The sequence below is a fragment of the Pinus tabuliformis genome, chromosome J (genome assembly GCF_031772625.1).
Source record: "Pinus tabuliformis cultivar Carrire ecotype Pingquan chromosome J, CPIR1, whole genome shotgun sequence".
Classification (NCBI taxonomy): Eukaryota; Viridiplantae; Streptophyta; class Pinopsida; order Pinales; family Pinaceae; genus Pinus; species Pinus tabuliformis.
In genome coordinates this window covers 147,044,414-147,071,677 of record NC_142295.1, presented here as the reverse complement: position 1 = coordinate 147,071,677, position 27,264 = coordinate 147,044,414, and the positions used below count along the sequence as shown (strand labels likewise).

The 27,264-nt window shown below is 39.9% G+C and overlaps 2 protein-coding genes across 3 annotated transcripts in view; both read right to left on the bottom strand.

Annotated features, from left to right (window-relative positions):
- Positions 1-2,008: 2,008 nt before the first annotated feature.
- LOC149226064 (uncharacterized) lies at positions 2,009-3,841 on the bottom strand. Its single transcript, XM_089375209.1, has 2 exons — positions 2,318-3,841; positions 2,009-2,193 (listed from the first exon to the last, which is right to left on the bottom strand). The coding sequence occupies exon 1, from the start codon at positions 3,826-3,828 to the stop codon at positions 2,563-2,565; it is 1,266 nt and encodes a 421-aa protein (XP_089231335.1). The 5' UTR covers positions 3,829-3,841; the 3' UTR covers positions 2,009-2,193; positions 2,318-2,562.
- Positions 3,842-6,775: 2,934 nt separating this feature from the next.
- GHR1 (Leucine-rich receptor-like protein kinase family protein) overlaps positions 6,776-27,264 on the bottom strand; it is a 35,948-nt gene continuing 15,459 nt past the window's right edge. For both annotated transcript variants that reach the window (XM_089377399.1, XM_089377398.1), the window contains exon 5: positions 6,776-7,605. In XM_089377399.1, coding sequence (XP_089233525.1) covers positions 7,016-7,605 — 590 coding nt within the window. In that variant the 3' untranslated portion in view covers positions 6,776-7,015. The remainder of the gene's footprint in view (positions 7,606-27,264) is intronic.

The following is a 27,264-nucleotide window of genomic DNA, read 5'->3' as shown; positions in this document are numbered from 1 at the left end:
GTTTCCACAAGCTATTTGTCATCCAAACAATGGTGATCCTCTTGTTCCTTGGGCTGAAACTTTCAGGACCCTCCAACATGTCTTCAACTATCAGAATTGATGATGTCATCTCACCAGATCAATTTCAGCCACAAAACCCTCGTTGCAAAATAGAAATTATGTTTGTAAAATAATTTTGTTGTTGTAGAACCCCTATGTTGCATGATGCCCCCCACAAAGTTTCTAGTGCTTTGATACCATGTTGAATCTCCAATACCCTATATGATTTATTTCTACCTCAACAACTATTTTATACCCAAAAAATATTTACTCAATAGAATCTAAAACTGCTAGAAAATAGAATCACTGGTATTTTAAGTTTCAAAAGTTAAATTTGCATCGGAAATAAAATTGGGAAATCCATCACACAACAAAAAAATATGTCGAAAACAATTGTCCTTCACTTTACATTACTATGGAGAATTAGGGCCTAGACCCACCACAAGGAATACATAGAAAAATTACAGTTGCTTGGAACATGGAAATCAGCCCCTTTACAAAATCAACCTCAAGGAATTTGGCACTCTTAGTACTCGGGGCCCTCTTAAAAATTTCAGCCCTAGAAAATCAGACTCCTTCACCAATTCCCCTCTTTCCCCCTTCGTATAGCCCATACACAATTAGAAAAAGAATCGACCCTAACAATGTCAGCCTTCCTAAAATTTGGTCCCAAAACTTCTTTGCTGAACTCCTTGAGAAAATCTCTCTAAACATAGCAATGTTGTGTGTTTCCATCCTCTCCCATAGGTCATTTCTATAATTTCTCCATCTGTCAAATCCCTAATCTCCAAAGATGATGGCTAAGATTAAATCTCAACCTTCTTAAATCAACGGTGGAGATCACATCTGAGTTGCTTAAATAATTTAATATTTATCTTTAGATAAACATCAACCCAAAGTCAACATTACTTAGAATAATTAATCAAAGTATTTCTTCCCAAGTTAAAAACTTAGGAATGAGATCATATTAGTTGCTCCTCTCGAAAAGCCACCTAAAGAGGATTTTTCCTACATAAAAGACACAAGCCTATGCAAAGACCTTCCGAAGCTACAAAATCAACAAATATACAATGGTTTATTGTTCATTAGGGTTGGGATATCAAAGTTCCTTTCATTTTAAATTTGCTCATGCAGTAGCTAAAAACTGGGTGAGTGCAGCTAAAAACTGGGTGAGGGCAAATAATTGGGTTAGAGCTCAATCTAAGTTTTTGTCCCACATACTACATTATATTTCAGCGAATATTTTGCATTTTATAATATTGGTTCATACCAGTGTTGCACACATCGCGATCGGGATTTAATCGGCGCCGGGAAAAAAGCGGAAAAAATCGTTAAAATCGGGAAAAAATCGGAAAAAAGCGGGAAAAAATCGTTTGGCACAAAAATATTCATTTTTTTTCAATTTTTTTCAATTTTTTTAATATCTAAACCATCTACAACATAAAATAAATACATTGACACATAAATATGATAAAAAAACTAATATATAAGATGTTTAATATCATTTCTAGCGCTAAAATCACACATAACATTGAATCATGTCCTGAATAGTAAGTCCTGAGTCCCAAGTCCAACTCAGCCTCAAAATATCAACAAAAAATATGATAATGTATCTCATCATGTCATAATGTCATATACAATAAAATGAAAGTCTAATCCTATTGATTTCCTCTGCCCCTCTTGCGAGAAAATGGCACAACTTTCTCTTTCCCTCTAGATGTAGAAGCTGGTGCCTGTGGTGGTGGAAATGGCAGTGGAGTCTGACGTGCTCTAGAAGCTGAAGAACTAGTAGTAGCAGCTATAGGAGGCTGAGGTGGACGGAGACCACGTCCTCTACTGGTGGTAGTGGTAGCCCGGGTAGCCCGGGTAGGCAGTGTCACCTCCTCCTCCTGCTCCTCCAACTCCTCCTGCTCCTGCTCCTGCTCCTGCTCCTCCTCCTCCTCCTCCTCCCCCTCCTCCTCCCCCTCATCCTGCACTAACCAATCCTCAGTGGGATCCATGAGAGGCCTCTCGGTCTCAACCCTCCATTCAGCAGTGGTGTCAATCCCATCCAATGAGATGGCTTCCGTATCAGGTGTCTTCTCTAGTTGTTTCACCCACAATCGAAGATTGTAGTAGACATAGACCATGTCATTAAGTCTATGGGACTCCAACCTGTACAAAGTTCATGAAATAATAAATTAATAATTAATATTATAAAAAAAATATTGTTTAAAACTTTAATGAATTCAAAAATTTATTTGGAAATTTGCAATATTTTAAATGTTTAAGTGTTAACCTATTGCGCTTCTTGTTGTGTATTTTTTCAAATACACTCCAATTGCGCTCACATCCCGAGGAGCTGCATGTTTGGCTGAGGATGCGTATGGCAAGATTTTGCAAAAGGGGTACTCTGCCACCATACATCTTCCACCATGCGTCTACAACAAAATTACAAATAAAATTTTAAATAAACATAAGAAAAAAATGGAATTTGAAGAAACAATGAAATTTGAAACAAAGTTACAAAGTACATACTACAAACTAAAAAATACCTGGCATTTTAACCGTCCTATCAATGACAGCCATATCAAAGCCAAATAAGCCACCTGACAACTTATATTGCTCAATTTGTCTAGAGATCTCCATACGTTCTTCTGAAGATCTCACCATCTTCTGGACACAGGTTAATAATCCTTCCACGACCTCAACATCAAAATTAAACCCACATGCATAAGAAAATGCAGGGTTCAGGAAAAGCCCAGCAGCATGAATGGGACGATGGAGTGTGTTGTTCCATCGCTCATCAATGACCTTCCATAGAAGGAGTTGTCTCTGGAACCCATCATCTCCCTTGTCATCATAGTAGGACCGAATGGCTTCTTTGGCCCTGTCCATGGCTTCATACAAATAGCCCATTGCGGGCTTCTCACCATCTACCAACCGAAGAACCTTTACCAAAGGTTCAGTGACAGCGCACACCTCCTGCACTCCCGCCCAGAAGTCTTCTTGGTATGAAACAAGTCTGCAGACGGCCTCTCCTTCTGGTTTGCGGCTCATTGGCGAAGAACGCCACTCCTCTGAAACAAACATTCTCTTCAAATCCCACATAGAATTCAAGAGGGATTGAAGAGATATGAAACTCGTCGCAAACCGTGTAATGGCGGGGCGCACCAACTCTTTGTTGTTGGTGCATTTTCTCATCAAGCTAAGCACAGATGTGTGATTGTAAATAAATTTTGTGATGGTTTTTGATGAGTCAACAGCCTCTTTGACAAAGGGAATTTTCCCTATGTCCTCTAACATCAAATCAATACAATGGGCAGCACAAGGTGTCCAAAATAAAGTAGGATGCCTGTCCATAAGCATTCTACCAGCAGCAACATAATTTGCAGCGTTGTCCGTTATGACTTGGACAACATTTTCTGCACCCACCTCCAAAATAAACACATCCAGCAAATCACATAAATTTTTTGCATCTTTGATTTGATGAGTTGCATCAACAGATTTGATAAACATAGTCCCCAAGGGACAACTAACCAAGAAGTTTATAAGGGTTCTCCCCTTTTGGTCAGTCCAACCATCTGACATAACAGTGCATCCTGTTTGTGCCCATGATGCCCTAAAATCCTCCAATCTTTGGGTGCAGTCACGCTTTTCATCTTGAAGAAGCCGGCCTCTGAAATCATGAAGAGAAGGGAGTTTGTACCCCGGGCCAACACTGGCAACAGCATCAAGAGTAGGTTGGAAAAATGGATTATTCCTTATAATGTTGAAAGGAATATCACTCCAGAGGAGAAATTTTGTCATCAACTTGTCAGCTTTTTCTTTTTCAGTTCTTTTCATCATTGAACCGATAGTTGGTTGTGAACCAGGTGTGGTTCGAGGAACAAAATATGATGATGCAGCAAACGGATTGACTGACGCTGCAGTAGAACCTGTGCCACTTGGCCCACTTCCTTCAACTGACCTTTTTAGTTGCCTTTTGAGTTCTTCTTTGGCGTCTCTAGTGTGCTCTAATTCTCCCAATGCTCTCATGGCTTTTTGGATAATTTCAGCATTTGTCTTTAGACAGGGCCCCACATCACGTCCAGGGATTTGTGCAAGGTGGAACTTCAACCTGTACACCCCCCCGAATATTTCCTTTCCACACAACTTGCAATACAAGTTTTGTCTATCATTCGGAGTTTTAGGGTCACCATATTCCCAGAAAGGATCCAATTTCCTTGGCATGTTTGTTTTTGAATTTTGAATTTGCAAACCTATGGAAAAATAAGGATTAGGAAATAGGAATTTAGGATTACATAAATGATAATAGTAAATACAAATTACAATTTAGCATTTGCAAAATTACAAGCTAATTATTTCCAAAATCCCAATTTCTAAACCCAAGTCACCCAACCAAATGCCAAAAAACAATGAAAAATCAAAAAAAATAAACAATGTTTAAAGAAAATGAGAAAATCAAAATCAAAAATTGGTTCTCATAGTCATAACAAATAACCCATCCCAAATCAATGAAAAATTTCCAAAAATTCTTTAAAAACAATGAAAAACAAAGTTTTTATTGAACCAAAACAAAAAAAAATTAATCTACATACCTGGTTTATGGACAAATTGGCGATCTTGGCTTGGATTCCTCCTAAAATCGCTTCGATTCGCTCCCACAACCGACGGCAACCCTCTCCCTCCCTTCTTCTCCTTCTCCTCCGCGGCGGACTGCTGAATGAATAAAAAAAAAATCGTTTTTTCCATATAAAACCCCGCTGCCCGCGCCCCCCGCGATTTTAACCGAAAAAATCGCGATTTTATCGAAAAAATCGCGATTTTTTCAAAAAATCGCGATTTTTTCGATAAAAATCGCTATAAAAAAAATGGGCGATTTTTTCGATAAAAATCGCGCTTTGAATCGGCAAATTTAAAAAATCGCGATTTTCCGATTTTATCGCGATTTTATCGCGATGTGTGCAACACTGGTTCATACCCTTTCCTTTCTTTCTACTACATCAACCTCTTGGGGCAAATTTCCATGACCTTACTTAAGAATGACGAAAACAAGGAACCAATACTGGCAATAGATAACAATCAACCAAAAGACGAGATTTGGATACATGGAATAGCTGGGAAGTGTTAAGTATGTATTACCATGGACACATAACATCAATAGTACCTCCTATTTGTGCCCCACCAGTGGAAAGAAAGTCCTCAAAAAAATTTCCACTGGACTTGGGGCTAGAAATAACTGTCATGGTGAAGAATGAGAACAAGAATACAACCAAAAACAATCAATCATCCAATTCAACTTGTGATGCATACTAATATGCTCTTAATTATTAAGTGAAAAACACTTGATTACAAAATGGTTAATGTACTTTATAATGTATGACTCAACTTCATCAGATATGTAAGCTAGATGTTACAAAGCCCTGATCAAAGCATGGATGGAGGACCTTTGAGGCTAGCCATCCGTCAATCACAAATAATTGTTGGGTGACAAGTTGATCAAAAAAGGTAGAAAAAATTTATCCAAATGGTTAACCACTAGTGTGGATAACAAATACTTTACCCGAGTCTGGTTTTGAAAGCACTAGCCATCCACACTAATACTTTATCCGAGTATGGGTTTGAAAGCACTAGCCAAATGTCAGATATACAGATACCTTAATCCCAACCAAATAGACATATGCTCCATCCAATGCCCTGCAGAGTTTGGCGAACAATCGAGCTATTATGAATCAACGGGACAATACTGGATAGAATCAACGCACTACAAATACAGGAGAAAATGACGAAACAAATAAGAATAAATTCACGACATAATGTAAGATCGATACATGTCTCGAGTAACAATCTGAAATTTTAAATGATGTGAACATAAACAAATATAATAAAGTGCAAATAGACTGCTAGTTAGAGCAGCTTATGCACTTGAGAATTGCCAAAATGATTTGGCTGTAATCAATTTCAGTATAGTTGTAATGAAATGTACAAAATTTAGAGAAGGCGTGGCATAATAAATATTCTCCAAATGGAAGAGTTCCATCTCACAATGGTGAGCTGAAAATAAAAAGTTTATATATATTATCAGAAGTTCTGAAATTGAAATTTATTGCTTTGATAAATGAGAAAGAAAGAGACAGAGAAAGAGTGAAGGGATTCAGTCTACATGAACTTGAAGGTTTTTAATTAAAGCCTTCCCGGGGTACATGTCACTTTGCAATTATTGATGTGTGAGGTGCACGAATCTCATGATAAGGCTATCACCTTACTTGGAGGAGGCACACGTTTTTATCCCATGAGAAAATCTAGCAGCCTAAGCCCATATGGGCTGTTCTAGCTGCACTCCACCTGTTAGTGTAACAAAATGTGGGGATAGCACCCAGAAAGCAATCAAGATAATATCAAAAGTTGAACCATTCAACTTCATGTCATCTAAAAATGCCAGAATAACAGAACATGGAAAGTAATTACGCCCTTCATTAGTAAAAAAATAGGGCGCTTGATTATATTTCTGGACAGATAATATAGGGAGATGAATACATACTGTCCAATATTTTCACAATATGGAATCTAAAAATGAGTTAATAGAACCAAAACAAAGCATGCAACTGATGAATATCAACAAGGATGGCATCACTCCAGTGTCCACAAAAAAGAAAGCATGCAAGCACTCAACTAGAAGCAATGCAAAGGGCAATCAAAGGAATATGGAGAAGGCAGCCGCACCACACACAAAAGAAACACATCAAATCAGTCGAGATAAAAAGCCCATCATGGCAACTGCTCTCATATTCTCAACAAATATTCATGCAGACCTGACCTACATAGGCATGATTCCCATGTCCAAGACCAGGAAATTCGGCATTGAAATAACTATTGAGAAAATTTCCTTCTTGACATTCATCAAAATCCTTTTAACAAGTCAGCAGAACCAAAAACTCCTAATCATACTTTTATAAAGGCCCGCTTAACGAAAAATCTTACAAGGTGTAAGATTTCAGGCTGGGATAGAAGTGAGATTTTCATAAACAGTCTTAATGTTGGGTCTCTCAGATACAGGACGAATGCATTTTAGAGCAATGGATAGCATATCCTCCATCCCTTTCGGAGGTTCCTGAACCCCCTCAATGACAAAGAGAGAAAGATCAAAACACTCAGCTCCTCGTCCTTCAGTTGTTAATTGTCTTACCCAGTCTGTCAGATCAACTGCACCCATACTACCTGATATGATATCGCTTGCACTCTTTCCTGTTAAAATTTCCAGCAGAATCACACCAAAAGCATATATGTCAGCCTTGTATGAGGGCTTTGGCTTCTTTGCAGAGACCAATTCTGGAGCCCGATATCCCAGGACACCAGCACTCAGTATCTGCTCTGTTGTCCCAGAATGTGTCATCAGTAGATGAAGGCCGTAATCAGCAAGCCGCCCATTAAGATCAGGACCATCAAGCAAGATATTTGTTGATTTCAGATTACCATGTGGTAAGGCTTTTTCATTATGCAGATAATTTATACCACGTGCAATATCAACAGCAATCTTTAGGCGCTGACTCCAGGATAAGGGAGAAATCTTTCTGCCCGATTTCTCTGCATAGGAAGAATCAGAATCTTATGCTCAATTCATGATAATTGTAATATAGACGATATTCTATCTCAACATGAAGGGTTCCCATTCCATTATAAATGTCAAATCATATTAATATTAGCAGCCCCCAAATTAAATCCATTTAACATGTAAAGAGCGTATTGTATTCTAATTAGTGAAATGAGTGCCACTGGGTACTGAGACAACAGAACGACATAGAAATCCAGAGAAGCAGAGTAATAGATTTCCTCGGTAGACCTCAGTACATGGGCAGTGGTCCTCTTCATAGAACACTGTTTAAAAAAAAATTACATCATGAAAAGTGAATACTAAAGATATCAGAGCATTACACAAGCACATCAGGGGAATGACTAGATAAGTTGATTACCTTGTTCACATTTGATAACTTGGAGAACTACCAAATACTCGAAGAACATAGGAGATACTTGGTCTAAAGACGCATGTATAACATAACTATATATATACACCAATAACTTTTAAAGAACATAAAGGTGCATCACAGTAAAAAGAAATCGTGTCAATGTCAAATGTGTGCAAATAAAAAATCAGTTTCTTGGAGAAAACTCAGAAATGTAAATGCCTAGGTCAAACTCTTGTTCATGAAATCAAATAGAAAAGACAAAATGTTGTAGAAATTTTTCCTCTGGGATGTCAAAATCATACTTACAAGTAAAGCAAACCCAAAAAACTATGCCATTCGGAAATCGACAAACAATTAAAAAGGAGCAATTCTAAAAATTCCTTTGGTCTGAATGATTTAGGTGCTTGATCTGAAGTATAAAAAGGCATAAAACAATTGCAACATTCCTTCCTAGTTCATCATTACATTTTTAATGTCCATGGTTTAAGATTCGCAGCAAACACACAACAATAAGCATAGCCAGCCTCCCCACCCAGGTTCAAATACCCACTAGTGACATGATGAGCTATAATGCCTTGAAAAATGTTGTTGTAATGGCTTCGTGCCTATGAAATTATGAATATTATTGTATTGGCTTTAAGCCTTGTGAACTCTTGAGTATACATGTGGGCTGGCCTGGTACCAGCATTTTCACTGTAGCCCTCGGGCTGAGAGGCTGATTTCTTTCCTTGAAAAAAAAAAACATAGCCTGATAAGTAAATGAAATGCATTGATTGGTGAACTAGCTTGAGTGGTTTAGTGCTTCAAGCTTTATGCAGCAAATCTCAAGATCAAACCTTCACACTGGCTGCTTCTTTCACATGCCTCGTCGACATCCTTAGCAGGTCAGGCATTATAATCAGCACTGACACTTACACTGAGTACCATTTATGAAATGCAGAAAAGCACCCAAAAATTTCCCATGAAGTTTTCCTTAAAAAAAAGAAATAAATGAAATGCATCTATATTCCCAGCCAAGAAAAATTAGTGAAATGTATCGACTATGTCAACAGTTTGCAGGGTGAATCATTATTCAAAGTAACATGAATTAACTTGCCCGATGCTTGCTTTGTTGGTTTCTCTTCACATCAAATAATAAAATAAATACTAGGCCTTCAAAGAGATAAGAGAAGACAGATAAGAACCTAGGTACACGGGAAAATAAAGGTGGCCATGATCGACAAGCAAGTCAAAAAAAGAAAATAGAGTAAAAGGTGGCCAGAGTAGCTGGACCAATGTGGGGAACAAGAAAGGAAAATTAGGACAACAGGTAAAGGACACTAGGTCGGTCGGCATGCCGTATAACCAGGAATTGACATGAGAATAAGAATGGTAAAACTGGGTAAAGAAATGATGTTGTGGTGGTCACACACGGGTTATAAAATATTTGTCTGTGGATAAAGGTATAATGGGTGTGTCAAAAGTTCATGTATCAAGACACGACAATGGACCTTCATTTGCAGACACCTCTCCCACTTCTCTCCTGTCCACTTCTTCCCCGGAATGAGTAGTTACAACAAGCAATAATTGCACAGTCCATGAGCAGGGATTTAATGGGGTGTGCCCATGAATCTAAACCTTGTGTCATGGGATGTTAGAGTTGCCTCAGGTGATGGTGGGTTATCTCTCATCTAGAATGCCATTTGTAACATAGAGCTGGATATTTTTTTTCTTGCAAGAAATCAATATCACAGGATTCAGATTTTGCTCTGTGTAAGTAACTGCTGAAAAAGGGAGTTCACTTGTACATTGCATGAGGGAGGAGTCTGGGCGATGTACAGGGTGACCCCTTGGCTGGAGATCTCCCATTATGGATAGTGGAGAGGACCCATTTGCCAGATATTCTTGGAGGATTATTTTCATTACTGGAACAGATTGGAGATTTTGATCTGCATTCACTCTGAACAATCCTTTCAAAAGAATATAATTGTGAAAGTGGATGTCTCATTCTCTTTCAACTGCTGAGTGGATCATTGGAGGTGTTTTTAATATGGTTCAGACTCTGGAGGGAGGGTGACAGAAATCAAGTAAATAATCTGCAAATCTGTGTTGGGGATCTCAGAATGTTAAAATTGGCAACTAAGGCCAAACTCCATGTGGGTCATCTTATTTATGGCAGCTGATATTTTTCTTGGATCCCTCTCATCAAAAGGTGTAGGATTGATCTAAAGATCATCCAATTCTGATAAGTATTCATGGAGTTATGAATTTATTTGTGTTGTAAGACAATTCGTCAAGGTCGCCCAGCAACTAAATAACACCCACATGTGCTCAACGTTTTAGTATAAAAAGAGGTGGCTTGCTAGTCATTTGTACACACTGTTCTTGTGATCTCTTCCTCTGCACTTGTCTTTGGGTTTTGGTGGGAGGATAGATCCTAAGAGATATGCTGCCCTAAGAAGAGCTGCCCTAGATGCTGCCATGGGGATGAAGGATCTACGCAGCTCCTAGAAGATGATGCCCTAGCTCTATGTGCGCTAGATCTAGGACATTGTCATGTTGAAGCTGCCTAAGACAAAGTCATGTTGAAGCTGCCCAAGTGACAAGGAGATTTGGAGGGCTGTTCGAACACTGTTGAGAGGAGTTTAGGACTGCCCAAGTGCCCTAACCAGAACATTGAGAGGAGTTTAGGGCTGCCCAAGTGCCCTAACTAGAACAGTTAGGAACAGCAAAGTGACAAGCAGATTTGGAGGGCTGTTCGAGGACTGTTGAGAGGAGTTTAGGGCTGCCCAAGTGCCCTAACCAGAACAGTTAGGAATAGCAAAGTGACAAGCAGATTTGGAGGGCTGTTCGAGGACTGGTATATTGCAGCAACATGGTGCAGTAAGGTGCATGGCACATGTTTAGATGCAGCAGTTGGACAGCAGTAAGCAATGCAAGGGACAACAAGCTAATACATGGGACAGCTGCAAGCATGATGACACATGAGACCGCTGCAAGCATAGTAAAACATGGGACAGCTGCAAGCATGGTGAAGCATGGACAGCAGCAGCATGGTAAAGCATGGACAGCAGCAAGCACAGTGCTGCAAGTACATTGGGACAGCAGTATAGTACTTGGTGCAGCAAGGACACAAAGCAGCAATGGTGCAGCAAGCACATGGGTGACAGCATGGTGCAGCCGTGGCACTAGGTACAGCAGGGATAAACATTGGGACAACAGCAGCATGAGGTCCAGCATTGTGATGATGGGTGCAGCATGGTGAGGTGCAGCATGATGACGAGATGTAGCACAATGATAGGTGAAGGAGTCACCTTAGAGAATCAGTTGAAGCAGCATGTCTTCAACTGATCTCACGTATCATCTTCCTAGAGATGATCTATGCTCTTATCTAGATAAGTCAAAGTGTTGACTTCTGTTGTAAATGTACTATCTCTCTCTCTGCTGAACTATTGAAGAACATATACGAAAAATTGATCAATGGTTTCCCCACATTGGGGTTTGTCCCTGGCTAGCACCACATCTTGTGTCCTCTTGTTTTGGCTTGTCTTCTGCGATTTATATTTATGTTCTATCTGCAGTTTACTTTAATGCTGATGTGATTGCTAATCTGGAAAAGATATTGAGCTAACTGTGAAAATTGAAATAAATTGCTCTAGCATAGAACATACCTAAAATTAACATGGTATCAGAGCTGAGGTGAAGACAAAGCCCAAGCAAGAGTGAAAGAGCAATCACCAAAGACAGTTGGGAAAGGACAAAAGGATCAATGGATTCCTCATCCCTCTTCTAATTCACCAAGGGTGAAGTCGAAGCAGAGAATATTATCAGAATGGCGCAGCAGAAGTTTCTGATGGCCTACCTAAAGATCACTTCAATGGGAAGTCTAGATCTAAGGAAAGGCAGATGCCATTATGCGAAGGAGTGTCTGAATGGCAGGGACACATCACTTGATGATGATAACAATCACTCCAGGGACATCTTCAATGATCAGAAGAATGACAGTGCAGGTCATCAAGGAAATGGCTGACTCTTCAAGAAAGCAAGGAACCCCAGGTATGAAGAATCAAATGTTGTTTCTGATAAGATAAATAAGTTTTATCTTGTATTGGCCCTCTCCTTCAGATTCTTTGGGAATCTGGCTTATTGATTTTAGTGCTTCAAGGCACTCCATTGGAATTTGGTAGAGATGAAAACATTCATGGGATTATACTTGGAGCCGATGCCACCTATCCTGGAAAGGGTGTTACCCCTCAATTGAATGAGGGTCACTCAATTCATTTACAGAATCTCTTTTATGTACCTGATCGCAAGAAGAACCTAGTGTCCATTTCGGCAATGGAAGTCAAAGGTTGCAGGGTGGCATTCATCGATGGAAAGGTACATGTTTGAAAATAGAATTTTCAAAGATACTTTTATTCATGGGTTCAAGGTTGGCAATTTGTATCAAGTTGCAGGAAGTCCATTGGGGACCATGTCAATTGACACATAGCACCAGAGGTCTGTGAGTCAGATGATGACAGGGATGCTTGAATTCAAAAGGAGCATGAAGGTACATGTCTGAGATGTACCGAAGGAAAATCTTACAAGGGAACCATTCCCCTCATGTAGCAGGTCCACAGGTTTGGAACAACCCGAGAAGGTTTGAGATTCATGATCGGGAATCTCATGTGTGCAGAAAGCCCTCTATGGCTTGAAGCAAATCACCCCGGGTTTGATATGAGAGGATTGATAGCTGTCAAATGAAGCTGAAGAATGAAGCAGATCCAAACCATTGTTTGAAGGTTGTGGATGATGGACCTCTCATACCGGCACCTTCTGAGAACAACCTATTTCTGACAGATGCAGACCCTCTCACTTGCAGAAGTAAGAGGGAGTTGGATTCTGGATGTGGAATGGTAAACTGCAAGCCCGTGACTACCTCGAGGATCTTAACTTTCAGAAGTTATATGGTGGTGATGCCAAACCAGATTTGGGAAATAGTTTCATAAACTCATTTGCATTGATGTTCTTGGTGAACTTCCATCCAGATATATGTTTTGCAATTAGCATGGTGAGCTCATGTTTGGTTGAGCATCACTGGATTGGTGCCAAGAATCTTCTAAGATATCTTCGGGGCATAATCTCTCATGGATTGAGATACACTGTGGGAAAAATGAAGTTGCATGATTATGCTGACTAGGCATGCAGTGTGGAGGATCACTAGAGCACTTCTCAGTGTTGGTTCTTTTTGGGTTCTACTTCGATATCATGGATGAGCAAGAAGCAGAAGTCGATTGATATAAGCACCGCCGAGACCGAATACATAGCCACAAGTATGATCTCGTATGAAGCTACCTGGTTGTGGAAGCTCTTCAATGAGTTGTTTGTACACATGATGAATACCACCATATCCTCTGTGACAACCAGGGGGTGATTCGATTGTTGAGGAATCTCGTATTTGATGATTGCTCCAGCAAGTAGACATCAGATACTACCTTATCTGGGATATGGTAAGTCGATGAGCGAGGAGGCTCCATCACATTGAGACTGATGTACAGGTCGCAAACATTTTGTCAAAGCCCCAGGGAAAGGTCAAATCTATGACTTTCCCGAACGACTTGGAGTCGTTGAGAGACCTTGGTATAAGGGTCCTGCATGTTGCATGCATTGAGCTCTGGAAGCTCTAGGAGGCTTGGGGTACTTACTCCCTTACTGGAGCAACACACGACCATAGGGCGACTCACCCTCCCCTAATGGTGCGCTGTGTACAAGGTGAATAGCTCAACCTTCCCCTGTGATACCCCGAGGCGACTTTGGGACAGGATGATTTGTTCTCTTGTGAGCTAGTAGATAGATTCTATGCAAATTTAGAAGTGGCCACATTCTCAAGCAAGTCAAGACGTTGTATTCTAGTAGAGGGTTTAGTTATAGGGTCAAACCATCTCCTCATTTATAACACTGTTTCTTTGGGGGAGAATTCAGCCATCTCCTCCTCTGCCCTACCAATTAAACGCATCACTCATGGAATCCCATGAATGTGTATAGCTTATTTTGAAAGTTTGGAACCTTGTTCCTCACCCATAGCATAACGCATCTTGTATTCTTTGGTGGGAAGTTGCAATCCAAAGAGCAATAGAGTTTTATTAGGGGTTGTGGCTTAATGATAGCTCGATGTCGGTGAGCAAGGAAGCAAGATCTCATAACTCAGTTACATGAAGCTAGCAAAGATCTTCGAAAGTATCTTTTCATCCCTGGAAAGATCTTGGAAAGTCTCTTTTCATCCCTGGAAAAATCTTGGAAAGGATATTTTCAACCCTGGAAATCAAAGCCAACTTGGAAACCCAGAGTACCAACATAGTTTATGAAGAATACAGCACCAAATGGGTCAAAATCATGATAGGAAAAACATCTGGGGCAAGGAGGGCAACAAGGCCATCAAAATATGCTTACCACACTTAAACGTAAAATAAGCATCCGAGAGGATCATGGTGCTTTAAAAACACAATGGAGTGCAAACAAAAGATGAGGAAAACCTAATGGAATTTTTTCATCCCCACTTCCAAAAACATTAAAAATCCTTATCTCAAAAATATGTCATGCTGCTAGAAATGAAGACAGAGCACTCGTCTAGTGAGTTGTTCTAACTAAAATTCCCAAGTATGGGCACCATTTATTGTCTTAACCACAGGATATGGATGAACTATTAAAAGCTTTGCAGGATACAACCAAGGCCAAAGGTAACCAATAAGTTTGGATTAGTTGCCTTGTGTATTCTACACGATGTGTATTGTATATGATGTTATTGTTGGTGGTTGGTAATGACCCTTCAAGAATATCCCAAGATGCATTTAATGCAGGGCATATTGGAGGGCAACTTAATCTAGCGCTGATCAAGCTTATCCCTAAAGCGGCAAAGAAAAACACACTAGGGAGTTAGAGGCAAATGGCTTTGCTAATGTCTTCTAGAAGGTGCTCGCTAAAGTCCTGGGCAACAGGATCAAAAAGACAGCTACAAGGATTGTTCACATGAGAAAGTAGGGTTTATTAAGGGTGATTTCATACTAGATAATCTTATCACAGCTTGGGAAAGAATTGAATGGACAAGGAAACTAGACAAGAGACACCTCTTTTTGAAGATTGTCTTGGACAGAATTTATTAAAGAATTGAAAAGAATTTCGTCTTTTGCATGTTTTGTTGGCTACAATTTGAAAAGTTACTTACTTGGGTAATCAGGGCTTGGAACCAATTCCAAAACAATGTTACCAGAGACCTAACATTGAGTCGACATTCCTGGGAGAAAGTAGTCACTAATAAGAAACCCGTAACTTGCAAGAAATGTCGTTTCTAGTACTTATTTTTTAATTTTTGATGAGTAATCCATTGCCTGACAAACCCCTCAGTTTCGACAGAACCTGGTCATCTCTGCAAGAAGCATAGGCCATCTTCAGAAAAACAACAAAGAAATGAAAAGGAGAAAAAAAATACTATTTAATATAACATAATAAAAACGCTATACTAAAATTGTAAGCCAAAATCTAAACACTAAAATAAAGCCATGAAAATATCATTGTTATCACACATTTGGTGAGGTAATACAAGAAAGTGGCACAATTAGAGCATTTGCAAATTCCTGTGTGTGAATTTGTCTCAATCAATGGTCACTACTTTGAACTGTTGCAGTGTTGAGGCTTAAGAGGTTGGAAGCCAACATTGGACTCTTGGTACCTGGAAGAGAGCTTCGAGATTGGAACTTCAACCTTGATGACTAGAGGAGAGCATCAAACTGGTACCACATTTCATCTAGTTTGACTCTGCACCACATAGCAGAGTTACAGGTTGGTATCCCTTTAGAATCAACTTTCTTTGTTTGTCTTTCTATTTCGGATTTCTATTTTCTTCTCTGCTCTAGTTTGTTTGTTCTTTACCCATGCTCTTGAGACTTCATATCTTAGCCTTCTCAATTAATTCTCAAAAACTTAGTTTCTCAAAAGGAAACATATCATAGAAGGAAACAAACTATTAAAACCTTGAGGCTTGCTGGCAATTTTTTTTCCATGGGGTAAGGAACATGCAATGATGTCATGTTAACCAACAAAGAAGCACGAAAAGGATTGAACTATTAGTTGTGGATCAATGTTGGAAGACTCTATGTGATTATAAATTTTCTAGGAAGATCCACAGCTTTAGATATTGTAGTCGGTGTTTCAGAACCACAAGCCAGGTCCATCTTCAAGACACGAGGAAATATGAAGAGCATGAAGGGCAACAAATATTGAGGAGAATGAAGGATGCGCCATTCAAATCCTAAATGGCCGACAGGGACAAAATGAATAATTAAATTTTAAAATATTAATATATAATTGATGTAAAGTATCTTATAATAAATTTACATAATATAGTGTTTATATAATAAATGCCTATCTAAAGGTATAATGTTAAAAATATATATCTACCATGATTAATATATATTAAGCTTTCATTAAGTTATAGTAGCTTTTAATAAGAGTCTAATCTATATTTATATTTTTATATAATATAATAATAATATCCTAGTAGATATTGAAATTTTTATTATTATGCCCTATATATTATATATGAGTATCTTTATATAGATCTATAATATATAATATATAGTATATATGTAGAATGTAAGTCATATATTAATAATTATGTTATGTTTTTTTCTTTTTCTTTTTTCATTCGTCCCACAAGATTGGGGTCATTAATGTTGAAATTTGATGAGTAAAAAAAAGTTTCCAACAATCCTAACCCGGTTTTAATTTCATCTTATCACTCCCATTCAGTTAAATGCCCTTTCCCATAAACATACATTCAACATATAGAATTCTGAAAATGAAATTTTCAAATTAAAAGACATGGGACTGTCAACACATAATGAAAATAAATATGGACATAACCAGATCAGCGACACACATAAAAATACATACAGATTTTTGGTCAACTTAGACCTAGTTAAAACCCCTTCAATCTTCTCAAGGGAAACCTGTTAGAGAGCTCTTCAAATTTATTTATCTTTCAAGTTCAAGAAAAATACATTTGCAGAAAAAACAAAACAGCAAAACACAACTTATCTCTTCAGCCCAAAGCTCCTTGAAAATCATGCCCACTTTGCCTCGATTTTCGTGCCCATTTGAAGCTGAAAATATGTATTGTACGAATACGATTGTATGGACTATACCAATTTCCGTACCACTATACGGACTGTATGGATTTATTTTCAGAAAATAAAATCAAAAACTTTTCTCGAACAACGTGCAGGTCACAGCATTCAATGTTGTTTGTAGTATACCTTATGTTGTGTTCTAAACCTTGATTTCCATGCCCAGCTTTGCCTAAAAATCACTCCTTCAGCTTGGTGCAACAAATTTCTCCTTCAGAACTTTTCTCCAGCTCTCAACCTCCTTTCTCCAATCTGCTCACGAAGAATGAATGCAGTCTCTCTTTTCTTTTCCCCTTTTTGTTTCCCTAAATGACTTTTGGGCAACCCTAAGATCTAATGGCTCAGATTCATTTAAATCAAGAGATGAAAATAAATGTGCATTTAATTCTCACTTTCTATTTTTTAACTCACCCATTAAATAAAGTACCCACATTGTACTTTATGTCTAAAGTCACTTTTCACTTTATAATTTAACATTGACTTTACCACTTACAAAGTCACTTTCACTTTATAAAGTCACACTTAGGAAAAGAATTATTTGGACACTTTTCCCTAGGTAGAGACTAACCCATGGGAAACCACTTGTCCAAGGTACATTAAAAATCAACACTCCCTCTTACCGAGGAAAATGTTTCTCACCACACCCATTTTGTCCTTGAAATGGACATGCTTGCCTCTTGGCAAAAACTTCTTGAGAACATCGGCCACTTGCTCATCTGTTGATATATACTCCAGCTTCACTGCCCCTTTCTGAACATAGTCCCTGATGAAATGATATTTGATGTCAATGTGTTTTGACCTATCATGAAACATTGGATTCTCTGTGAGTTTAATGCAACTCTGATTATCACAATGAATAACTGTCGGTCTCAACTCCTGATCAAATAGGCCATACAACAACTTGCAATGCCAAATGGCTTCACAACTAGCCTGGCTAGCAACCATATACTCGGCCTCAGAAGAGCTCAAAGCAATTGAATTTTTCTTTCCACTGAACCACGACACAAATGCCAAACCCAATCAAAAGCAACACCCTGAAGTGCTTTTCCTGTCAGAAGCACAACTTGCCCAATCTGAATCTGTGTAACCTGCCAACCTCACTCCATCACTCCCCCATAGTCCAGACCATAATCAATAGTCCCCTGCACATAGTGAAGAATGTGCTTTGCAGCTACCAGTGCACCTTCCTAGGCTCAACCACGAACTGGCTAAGTGTGTTCACTGCAAAGCATATATTTGGCATAGTGTTGACCAAATACATCAAGGACCCAATAAATTGCCTATACAATGTGGGATCCACCAAACTAGAATATGAAGCATGAAGCTTCTTCCAGTTGGTGATCATAGGTGTAGACATGGATCTACAGTCTGCCATGTGAAATATGCTCAACACATCCACGGTATATTGCCTCTGCCCTAGAAAGATATGCCCCTCCTCCTGCCACACCTCAAGCCCCAAAAAGTAATGCATCAGCCCAATGTCCTTCATCTCGAACTCCATAGCAAGATCCTCCTTGCAACCACTAATCAGTCTCTCTGCCCCAGTAATGAACAAGTCATCAACATACAACACAAGAATGAGCGGATCATCCCCTACAACAATGTAGTATAGGTTCGGATCTGCATCACTCTTCGTGAAACCCATCTACTGCAAGTATCAATCCTTGAATACCAAGCTCTCGGAGCTTGCTTAAGTCCGTAGAGTGCTCGCCTCAATCGGCATACATGGGTCTCCCGCCCAAGTACCTCAAAGCCCTGTGGCTGCTCAACATACACCTCCTCCTCTATAACTCCGTTCAGAAATGTGGTCTTCACATCCATCTGATGGATCTGCCAACCCATTTCTGCAACAATAGAAATAAGGGACCGGATAGAAGTGTACCAAGCTACAAGAGCGAAGGTCTAATCATAGTCAACTCCCTCTATCTGTGAGAACCCTCTAGCCACAAACCTCGCCTTGAACTTCTCAATGTTGCCATTCGCAGCATGCTTGATCTTGTAGAGCCACCTGGAAGTCACAAATGACTTGCCCTCAGGCCTAGGCACCACTTCCCAAACATTGTTTTTAATGATAGAGGCATACTCCTCCACCATAACCTCTCTCCATACCTCCTGGCTGGCAACCTCCTCATAGCTAGTAGGCTTAGAGTCAACAATGATGGCAGCCTTGGCTACATGACTGCAAAACCGCTCGAGTGGCACACTCTCCCTGTTCACCCTCTTCAGAGGACCAGCGGACTCTGCTTCCTTCAAGGTGTCTTGACCCCACTTGAGCCTCGTCTTCCCTGAAGAAGCTTCCCCATAGGGAACCTCATCTTCTGCCCCCCAGTCTGGTGAACCTGAAGGTCTGCCAACTGACCCTGGTGTGCTTGTACCAGCACCTCTCCTCAAAGAACCTGTACTAGAACCTGTGCATGTGTCAGCTGAAGTGCCATGTGAACTCTGTACCAATGAACTCCCTAAAGAAGTGCTCGATGAACTCGCCACCAATGTTAAAAACTGGAACCAGTGACCGGACCATGAACCGGATTTCGAACCAGAACCGAGACTGGTCAGGTCTAAACAAACCGATTTTAAAAAAATACATTAAATAATTAATAATTTTTAATGAAAAACTATTTTTAAGATTTAAAACCATGATTCCAAGACAATAGAGACAAAATATGCAAAGATTTCTCATTTATATACCATGTAAAGGTGAATATATCAAAATGGCACCGAGTGCAATACATATCATCGACAAAATACATAAGCAATGAGGCTCTAAACGGCCTCTAGAGTGCAAAAACAAAGCCTACAAACTATGGGTCCAGTGGCCTACTACAAGACTCAAGTCTACATATATGATAATAGTGATGAACATTATCACTTGAAACTTCTCATGAGTCATCATGATCAAATTCAGTTGGTTGAGTCTCGACTCCCGAACTTTGCAGTCACAAACTTCTCTATTGGTTCAATGACTCGAGTCTCAAACTTCTGAAGGTATTCTGCCCTAATATGCCCTATTACTTCATTTGGTGCTCCACATGGCTTTACATGGCCTCCTATCCCATCCAAGTGTTGCTTGAACTTGTTAATACCCCCTCCTTCAATGGATTTTTGGCAATATTTACAGATCATTTTGCCATCAATCATATCACAATGAGCCCATACAGTATCTTTCGCTTTTAGAGGCATGATGACTACTACTTAGCTTAAACTCTCTGTTGTTCCACTACTCTAGCAAAAGCTCAACACTCTCCAAGCTCCCAAGCAAACTCACAAATACTCCAAATGAGATGTGTGAGACAAATGAGAGGGAGAAGGGCCTTTTAAAGGCTTGGAGAGAGTGTTTTTGGAGGGAAAGAACCCTTACTTTCCCTCCAAAACACCTTAAAAAATTGGAAAACAGCGTTGCGTGGGTCCTCCGCGACCATGGCAGCTAACCAACCCCGTTTTAGGACGGAACTGGCCGGTTTGACCACAAACCAGCCGGTTCCGTCCTAAACCGCCCAGTTAGGGCAAAAAAAAGGTGAAATGAGGAGGTAAACGGGGTTTTTAAGCCGGTTTGACCCGGTGGGCTTGCTAACTGGTCGGTTTGACTAGTTACCGATTCAGACCAGTCGATTTTTAAAACACAGCTCACCACTGGTGCCCCAAATGTCACTGACACTGAAGTACCTCCTGCATCAGTCGATCCAAAACCCTGAGGTCCTGCTCCCTATACCTGACCTCCCTTCTGAGGAGAAGTTTGTGACTCTCTCTCATCATACTCCCATGATCTCCGATAGGCCCTCTCCTCTTCGAACTTCACATCCCTCCTAATCACCACTCTCCGTTTAGAAGGAATGAAGATCTAATAGGCTTTCAAAGTCTCGTTGTAACCCATAAAGATGCCCTTCTCTGCCACGGGTTCCAGCTTCGTTCTCTAGTCCTTGGGGATATAAGAATATGTGAGACATTCAAAGATACAAAGATGTGCCACATGAGGCTTCTCTCCAGTGAAAGCCTCCTCCGGAGTCATATTCCCCAATACTCTATGAGGACTCTTGTTCTGAAGATAAATAGCAGTATTACAGGCCTCAGCCCACAAAAATAAAGGCAATCCTTGATCATGAATCATTGCTCTAGCAGCCCCAACAATAGCTTTGTTCTTCCTTTCAGACACCCCATTTTGTTGGGGGTTGTAAGGAACCATGAACTCTCTCCTAATGCCCTCCTGTGCACAGAAATCAGAAAACCCACCATCAGTGTACTCACCACCATTGTCTGACCTCAAGACCCGAATCTTCCTACCTATTGTCTGACCTCAAAACCCGAATCTTCCTACCTATCTGCTTTTCCACAAGAGCTTTGAACTCTTTAAAGCGACTGAAAATCTCACCCTTGGTCTTCAAGAAATATATCCAAGTCCTCCTAGAGTAGTCATCAATGAATATAACATAATACTCATAACCACCCAAAGACACATGAGACATATGGCCACTAACATCAATACGAATCAAGTCTAGTATACATGTAGATCTGTTGTCGCTCGCTGGGAATAGTAACTTGGTGTACTTACCCAAAGCACACCCTTTGCAGACCTCATAATGCTCGACACTGAAATCAAGAACTTCAGTAGTGATCTCCCTCAGTACTCTCAAAGCTCCATGATGCATATGCGACATCCTCAGGTGCCATAACTCGCACAAGTCTCTACTTCTAGTGGTACTAGTGTGAGTGCTACCAAATGTGCTACTCACCATTGTTCCTGCCGACTGAAAACTGAACCTATACAGTTTCCCTGAGCGGACTCCAATCACTTTGGCCAAAGTGATGGAAGCTCCCCTGGGATGCATCAATACCTACCCTCTTGAGAAGGTGACCTCAAACCCCTTCTCCTCCATACAGAGACTGAAATCAAGTTCTTCTTCATCCTCGGAACATACAAGATATCCATGACCTTCAAAGGAGGCAAATATTCCCTCTCAAAGGTCACAGTCCCCACACCAACAGCTCTCACAGTGCGGTCATCTCCTAGTACAATCTCAATATCAAGTGCCCTCTCTACAAGCTCTGAAAAGAACTCTTGTGCACCTTTCATATGGCGAGAAGCCTCGTTGTCTATGTACCACACATCGGATGATGTACTCCTCCTAGATGTAGAAGTAATAAATGCAAGATCTTGGTCAAACTGTGGAGCGAACTGCTCCACTCTGCTGAAGCTGTAGTACCTTTCTTCCCCTTGTTCTTCCTCTCAGGACACGTAGAAGCATAGTGTCCCATCTTCTAACATGCCCAACATTTGACTTTGGACATATCCATATCTTTTTCTTCTCCTTTCCCTTAGCCCCTTCTGATGAAGCCCCTTTCTTGGCCTTCCCTTGTTCTTCCCCCTGGCTATCAAGGCTACGTCCTCCTCATCTGCTATCTTCACCACACCACTGCGAGTCTTTTGTATCTCATGTTGCAGACAATCATCCCAGAATCTGTCCCAATTGGGAAAATTCTCCCTAAACGTAACACCATCTTCAAAGACCTCCCAAGACTTAGGAAGTCTCGCTACAGCTATCCTGACTAACTCTGTGGGTGCAATTGTCTCACCAATAGCAGTCAAATCATCACGTACATATTTGACCCTACTAAGATAATGAACTACACTTTTAGCCTTTGTCATCCTAATGTTCTTCAATTGTTCTTTGAGTACCATCTTCTTGCTCTCATTGGTACTTTGATAGAGAGTGGTTAGAGCTATCCACAATTGATATGCATATGTGTTTCCTCTCACCTGAGGAACCACATGATCCTTCAGACTGTCCATCAAAATCCTTTTTGCCTTTGCATTATTTTTTGTGAATTCAGCAAGTTCATCTACAGTAGTAGGAGGTACAACCACTTGCTGCACTATGTCCCAAACTGTTGCCTCCTCAAACACTGTCTGAATTTTGTCCTTCCAAATAGCATAGTTGGATATCCCATCCAGTATGTCCTCTATCCTTGATAACATGGCCATGACTGTTGTCCAAAATTTACAAAACCAAGAAAATGGAGAAATGAACTTTCCAGCACACATTGTTGTCCCAAAAGTTTAGTCTGTGCGAAATTTCACCTTGTTGTCCCAAAATATCAGTTTGTTGTCCAAAAATTCAGTTTGTTGTCCCAAACTATTATTTGTTGTTCAAACTGCAATTTTCAGCATGTACCTCTGATACCATGTTGAAATTTGATGACTAAAAAAAAGTTTCAAACAATCCCAACCCGGTTTTAATTTCACCTTATCACTCCCATTAAGTTAAATGGCCTTTCCCATAAACATACATTCAACATATAGAATTCTGGAAATGAAATTTTCAGATTAAAACCAATGTTATAAAAATTAGCCGCTCTGAATCGGTAACCAGTCAAACCGGCCAGTTAGCAAGCCCACCGGGTCAAACCGGCTTAAATACCCGGTTTACCTCTTCATTTCACCTTTGTTTTGCCCTAACTGGCCAATTTAGGACGGAACCAACCAGTTTGTGGTCAAACCGGCCAATTCCATTCTAAACCAGTCGGTTAGCTGCCACGACCGTGGAGGACCCACGCAGCACTGTTTTCCAATTTTTTAAGGTGTTTTGGAGGGAAAGTAAGGGTTCTTTCCCTCCAAAAACACCCTCTTCGGGCCTTTAAAAGGCCCTTCTCCCTCTCATTTGTCTCACACATCTCATTTGGAGTATTTGTGAGTTTGATTGGGAGCTTGGAGAGTGTTGAGCTTTTGCTGGAGTAGTGGAACAGCAAAAATTTTAAGTTAAGTAATAGTCATCATGCCACTAAAAGCCAAAGATACTGCATGGGCTCATTGTGATATGATTGACGGCAAAATGATCTGCAAATATTGCCAAAAATCCATTGAAGGAGGGGGTATTAATAGGTTCAAGCAACACTTGGTTGGGATAGGAGGCCATGTAAAGCCATGTGGAGCACCAAATGAAGTAATAGGGCATATTAGGGTAGAATACCTTCAGAAGTTTGAGACTCAAGTCACTGAACCAATAGAGAAGTTTGTCACTGCAAAGTTTGGGAGTCAAGACTCAACCAAATGAGTTTGATCGTGATGACTCATGAGAAGTTTCAAGTGATAATGTTGATCACTATTATCATATATGTAGACTTGAGCCTTGTAGTAGGCCACTGGCCCCATAGTTTGTAGGCTTTGTTTTTGCACTCTAGAGGCCATTTAGAGCCTCATTGCTTATGTATTTTGTCAATGATATGTATTGCACTCAGTGCCATTTTAATATATTCACCTTTACATGGTATATAAATGAGCAATCTTTGCATATTTTGTCTCTATTGTTTTGGAATCATGGTTTTAAATCTTAAAAATAGGTTTTTCATTAAAATTAATTATTTAATGTATTTTTTTAAAACCGGTTCGTTTAGACCTGACCAGTCCCGGTTCGACCGGTTTTGGTTCAAAACCCGGTTCATTAGGTGGACCGATCCGTTCACCGGTTCTGGTTTTTAAAACATTGATTAAAACACATGGGACTGTCAACACATGCTAAAAATAAATATGGACATAACCAGACCAACAACACATATAAAAGTACACAGATTTTTGGTCAACTTAGACCCAAGAAAAACCCCTTCAATCTTCTCTGGAGAAACCCTGTTAGAGAGCTCTTCAAATTTATTTATCTTTCAAGTTCAGGAAAAATACAATTGCAGACAAAACAAAATAGCAAAATACAACTTATCTCTTCAGCCCAAAACTCCTTGAAAACTGTGCCCACTTGAAGCTGAAAATATGTACTATACGGATTTATGTACTGCTGTACAGACTGTATGGATTTTTTTCTTCAATTTTGTTCATATTGTACCTTCTACTATCTTCTAAACCTTGATTTCCATGCCCACCTCTGCCGAAAAATCACTCCTCCAGCTTGTTGCAACAAATTTCTCCTTCAGAACTTTTCTCCAGCACTCAACCTCCTTTCTCCAATCTTCTCATGAAGAATGAATGCGGTCTCTCTTTTTTTCCCCCTTTTATTTTCCTAAATGACTTTTGGGCAACCCTAAGATCTAATGGCTCATAAAGTGAAAAGTGACTTTAGACATAAAGTACAATGTGGATACTTTATTTAATCAGTGAGTTATAAAATAGAAAGTGAGAATTAAATGCACATTTATTCTCATCCATTGATCTAAATGAATCTGCATGAGAATAAATGTGCATTTATTCTCACTTTCTATTTTTTAACTAACCGATTAAATAAAGTACCCACGTTGTACTTTATGTCTAAAGTCACTTTTCACTTTATAATTTAACATTGACTTTACCATTTATAAGGTCACTTTCACTTTATAAAGTCACACTCAGGAAAAAAAAAAAATTGGACACTTTTCCCTAGGTAGAGACTAACCCATAGGAAACAACTTGTGCAAGGTACATTAAAAATCAACAATTAAAACCTTGGCTTCTAGAGCTTTCAGAATCTCTGGAGTTGATCATCAAGTTGAGGAAAAAGAGCACCTAATTAAAAAATTAGCAACTTTGGATACAACAAGAAAGATATTAAGGACGCCTTTCAAAAAGCTACAAGTCATGTGAATAATCCTCCTAACTCTAGCATCCATAACCCTGGGAAGACTACATACCTTCTTTACCTTAAGGGTACTCAACTGAAAATCAAAGGGGCAAACTAGCAGCAAGAGAGGAATAATGCACAGTTTGACTTCAGGAGAAGCTAACAAGGCGAAAATATCAAGCCGTACAGCCAAGAATTTGCTAGGCCGAACAGGCTAAATTTAATGGGCCATACACTGATTTCTTTGAGCCGCACAAGTTGTTTTGGGCAGGGTTGTACAAGTAAAGGACTGAGTTTTCTGCTGCTGTAATTTTCTGGGAAAATTCCCTTGCTGTAATCACCATTTTCAGAAGCTGAATAGAGCCCAAGTTTGTTGGTTTTCCCCACAATGACGTTTCCAAGGTAAAATTGTGTCATATTGTTTATGTGTTTGGTTTATTGTTGTTTTTGCTTCTGTTGTAGATGTTAAGTTAGGAACTCATTGTGTTTGGTCACTCGTGTATTAAAAAAAAAACCATAGTCTAACCAGACTGTTTTTTTTCCCTGAAAATCATGGAAATTCCGGCTATATTTTGAGAAAATCCGGCAGGGATTTTTTGTAAATCCAAGCTACAGTTGTTAAACTTCAAAATTTTAGGTGCCCTAGACGTTTTTGATGGCGTTGAATCCATTTCCACCATCAAAAACATGATTCAAACACTTCCTTTAGAAGATTTTTTGAAAATTTTTTGCCCGGATTCCTGCCACTTTTCGCCGTCCGGGCAATTCCTCTGCCTCCGTAGATGACTCCAAAACAATAGATCTGAATTTTATGGATGGATGCCATGGTCGAAGAGTATGCTTCCATCGTGAAGGACAATGTATGGGAGTTAATGCCACAGCCAAAGGGAAAATCAGTGGTTGGCTCCAAGTGGGTGTATAAGATAAAGCGCGCTACAAATGGCAGTGTGAAGAAGTTCAAAGCCCATTTTGTGGCTAAGGGATTTTCTCCGAAGGAAGGGTTTGACTATGATAAGACCTTTGCCCCTATAGTCAAGTACTCATCCATCAGGACAATTATCTCTATTGCAGCGCAGATGGGTTGGAGGATTCCCTAGATGAACATGAATACAGCCTTCCTCAATGGCGTGGTTGAGGAAGAGATCTATATCAAGCAACTGGAGGGTTTTGAAGTACATGGGAGGGACTATCATGTGTGCAGATTGAAGAGAGCATTGCAAGGGCTCAAGAAGGCTTCCAAGGCGTGGTATGCCAAGATTGACAGTTACTTGCAAGGAGTGGGTTTCACCAAGAGTGAGGCGGACCTGAACCTATATTGCATTCAGATAAAGGAGAACCTTTCAATTTGGTGCATTACATTGATGACCTATTTCTTACTGGTTTTGAGAGGCTCAAGCATAATGCAAGAGGAACCTAACTACAGAGTTTGAGATGAAGGACTTGTGGTTGATGCACCATTTTCTGGGTTTGGAGGTGTGGCAAAAGAGGGAGAGATCTTCCTTGGACAAGGTAAGTATGCAGTTGAGATCCTGAAGCGATTCAGAATGGAACACTGCAAACCCATGGCTACGCCTCTAGTGACCAACTAGAAGAAAATTGACA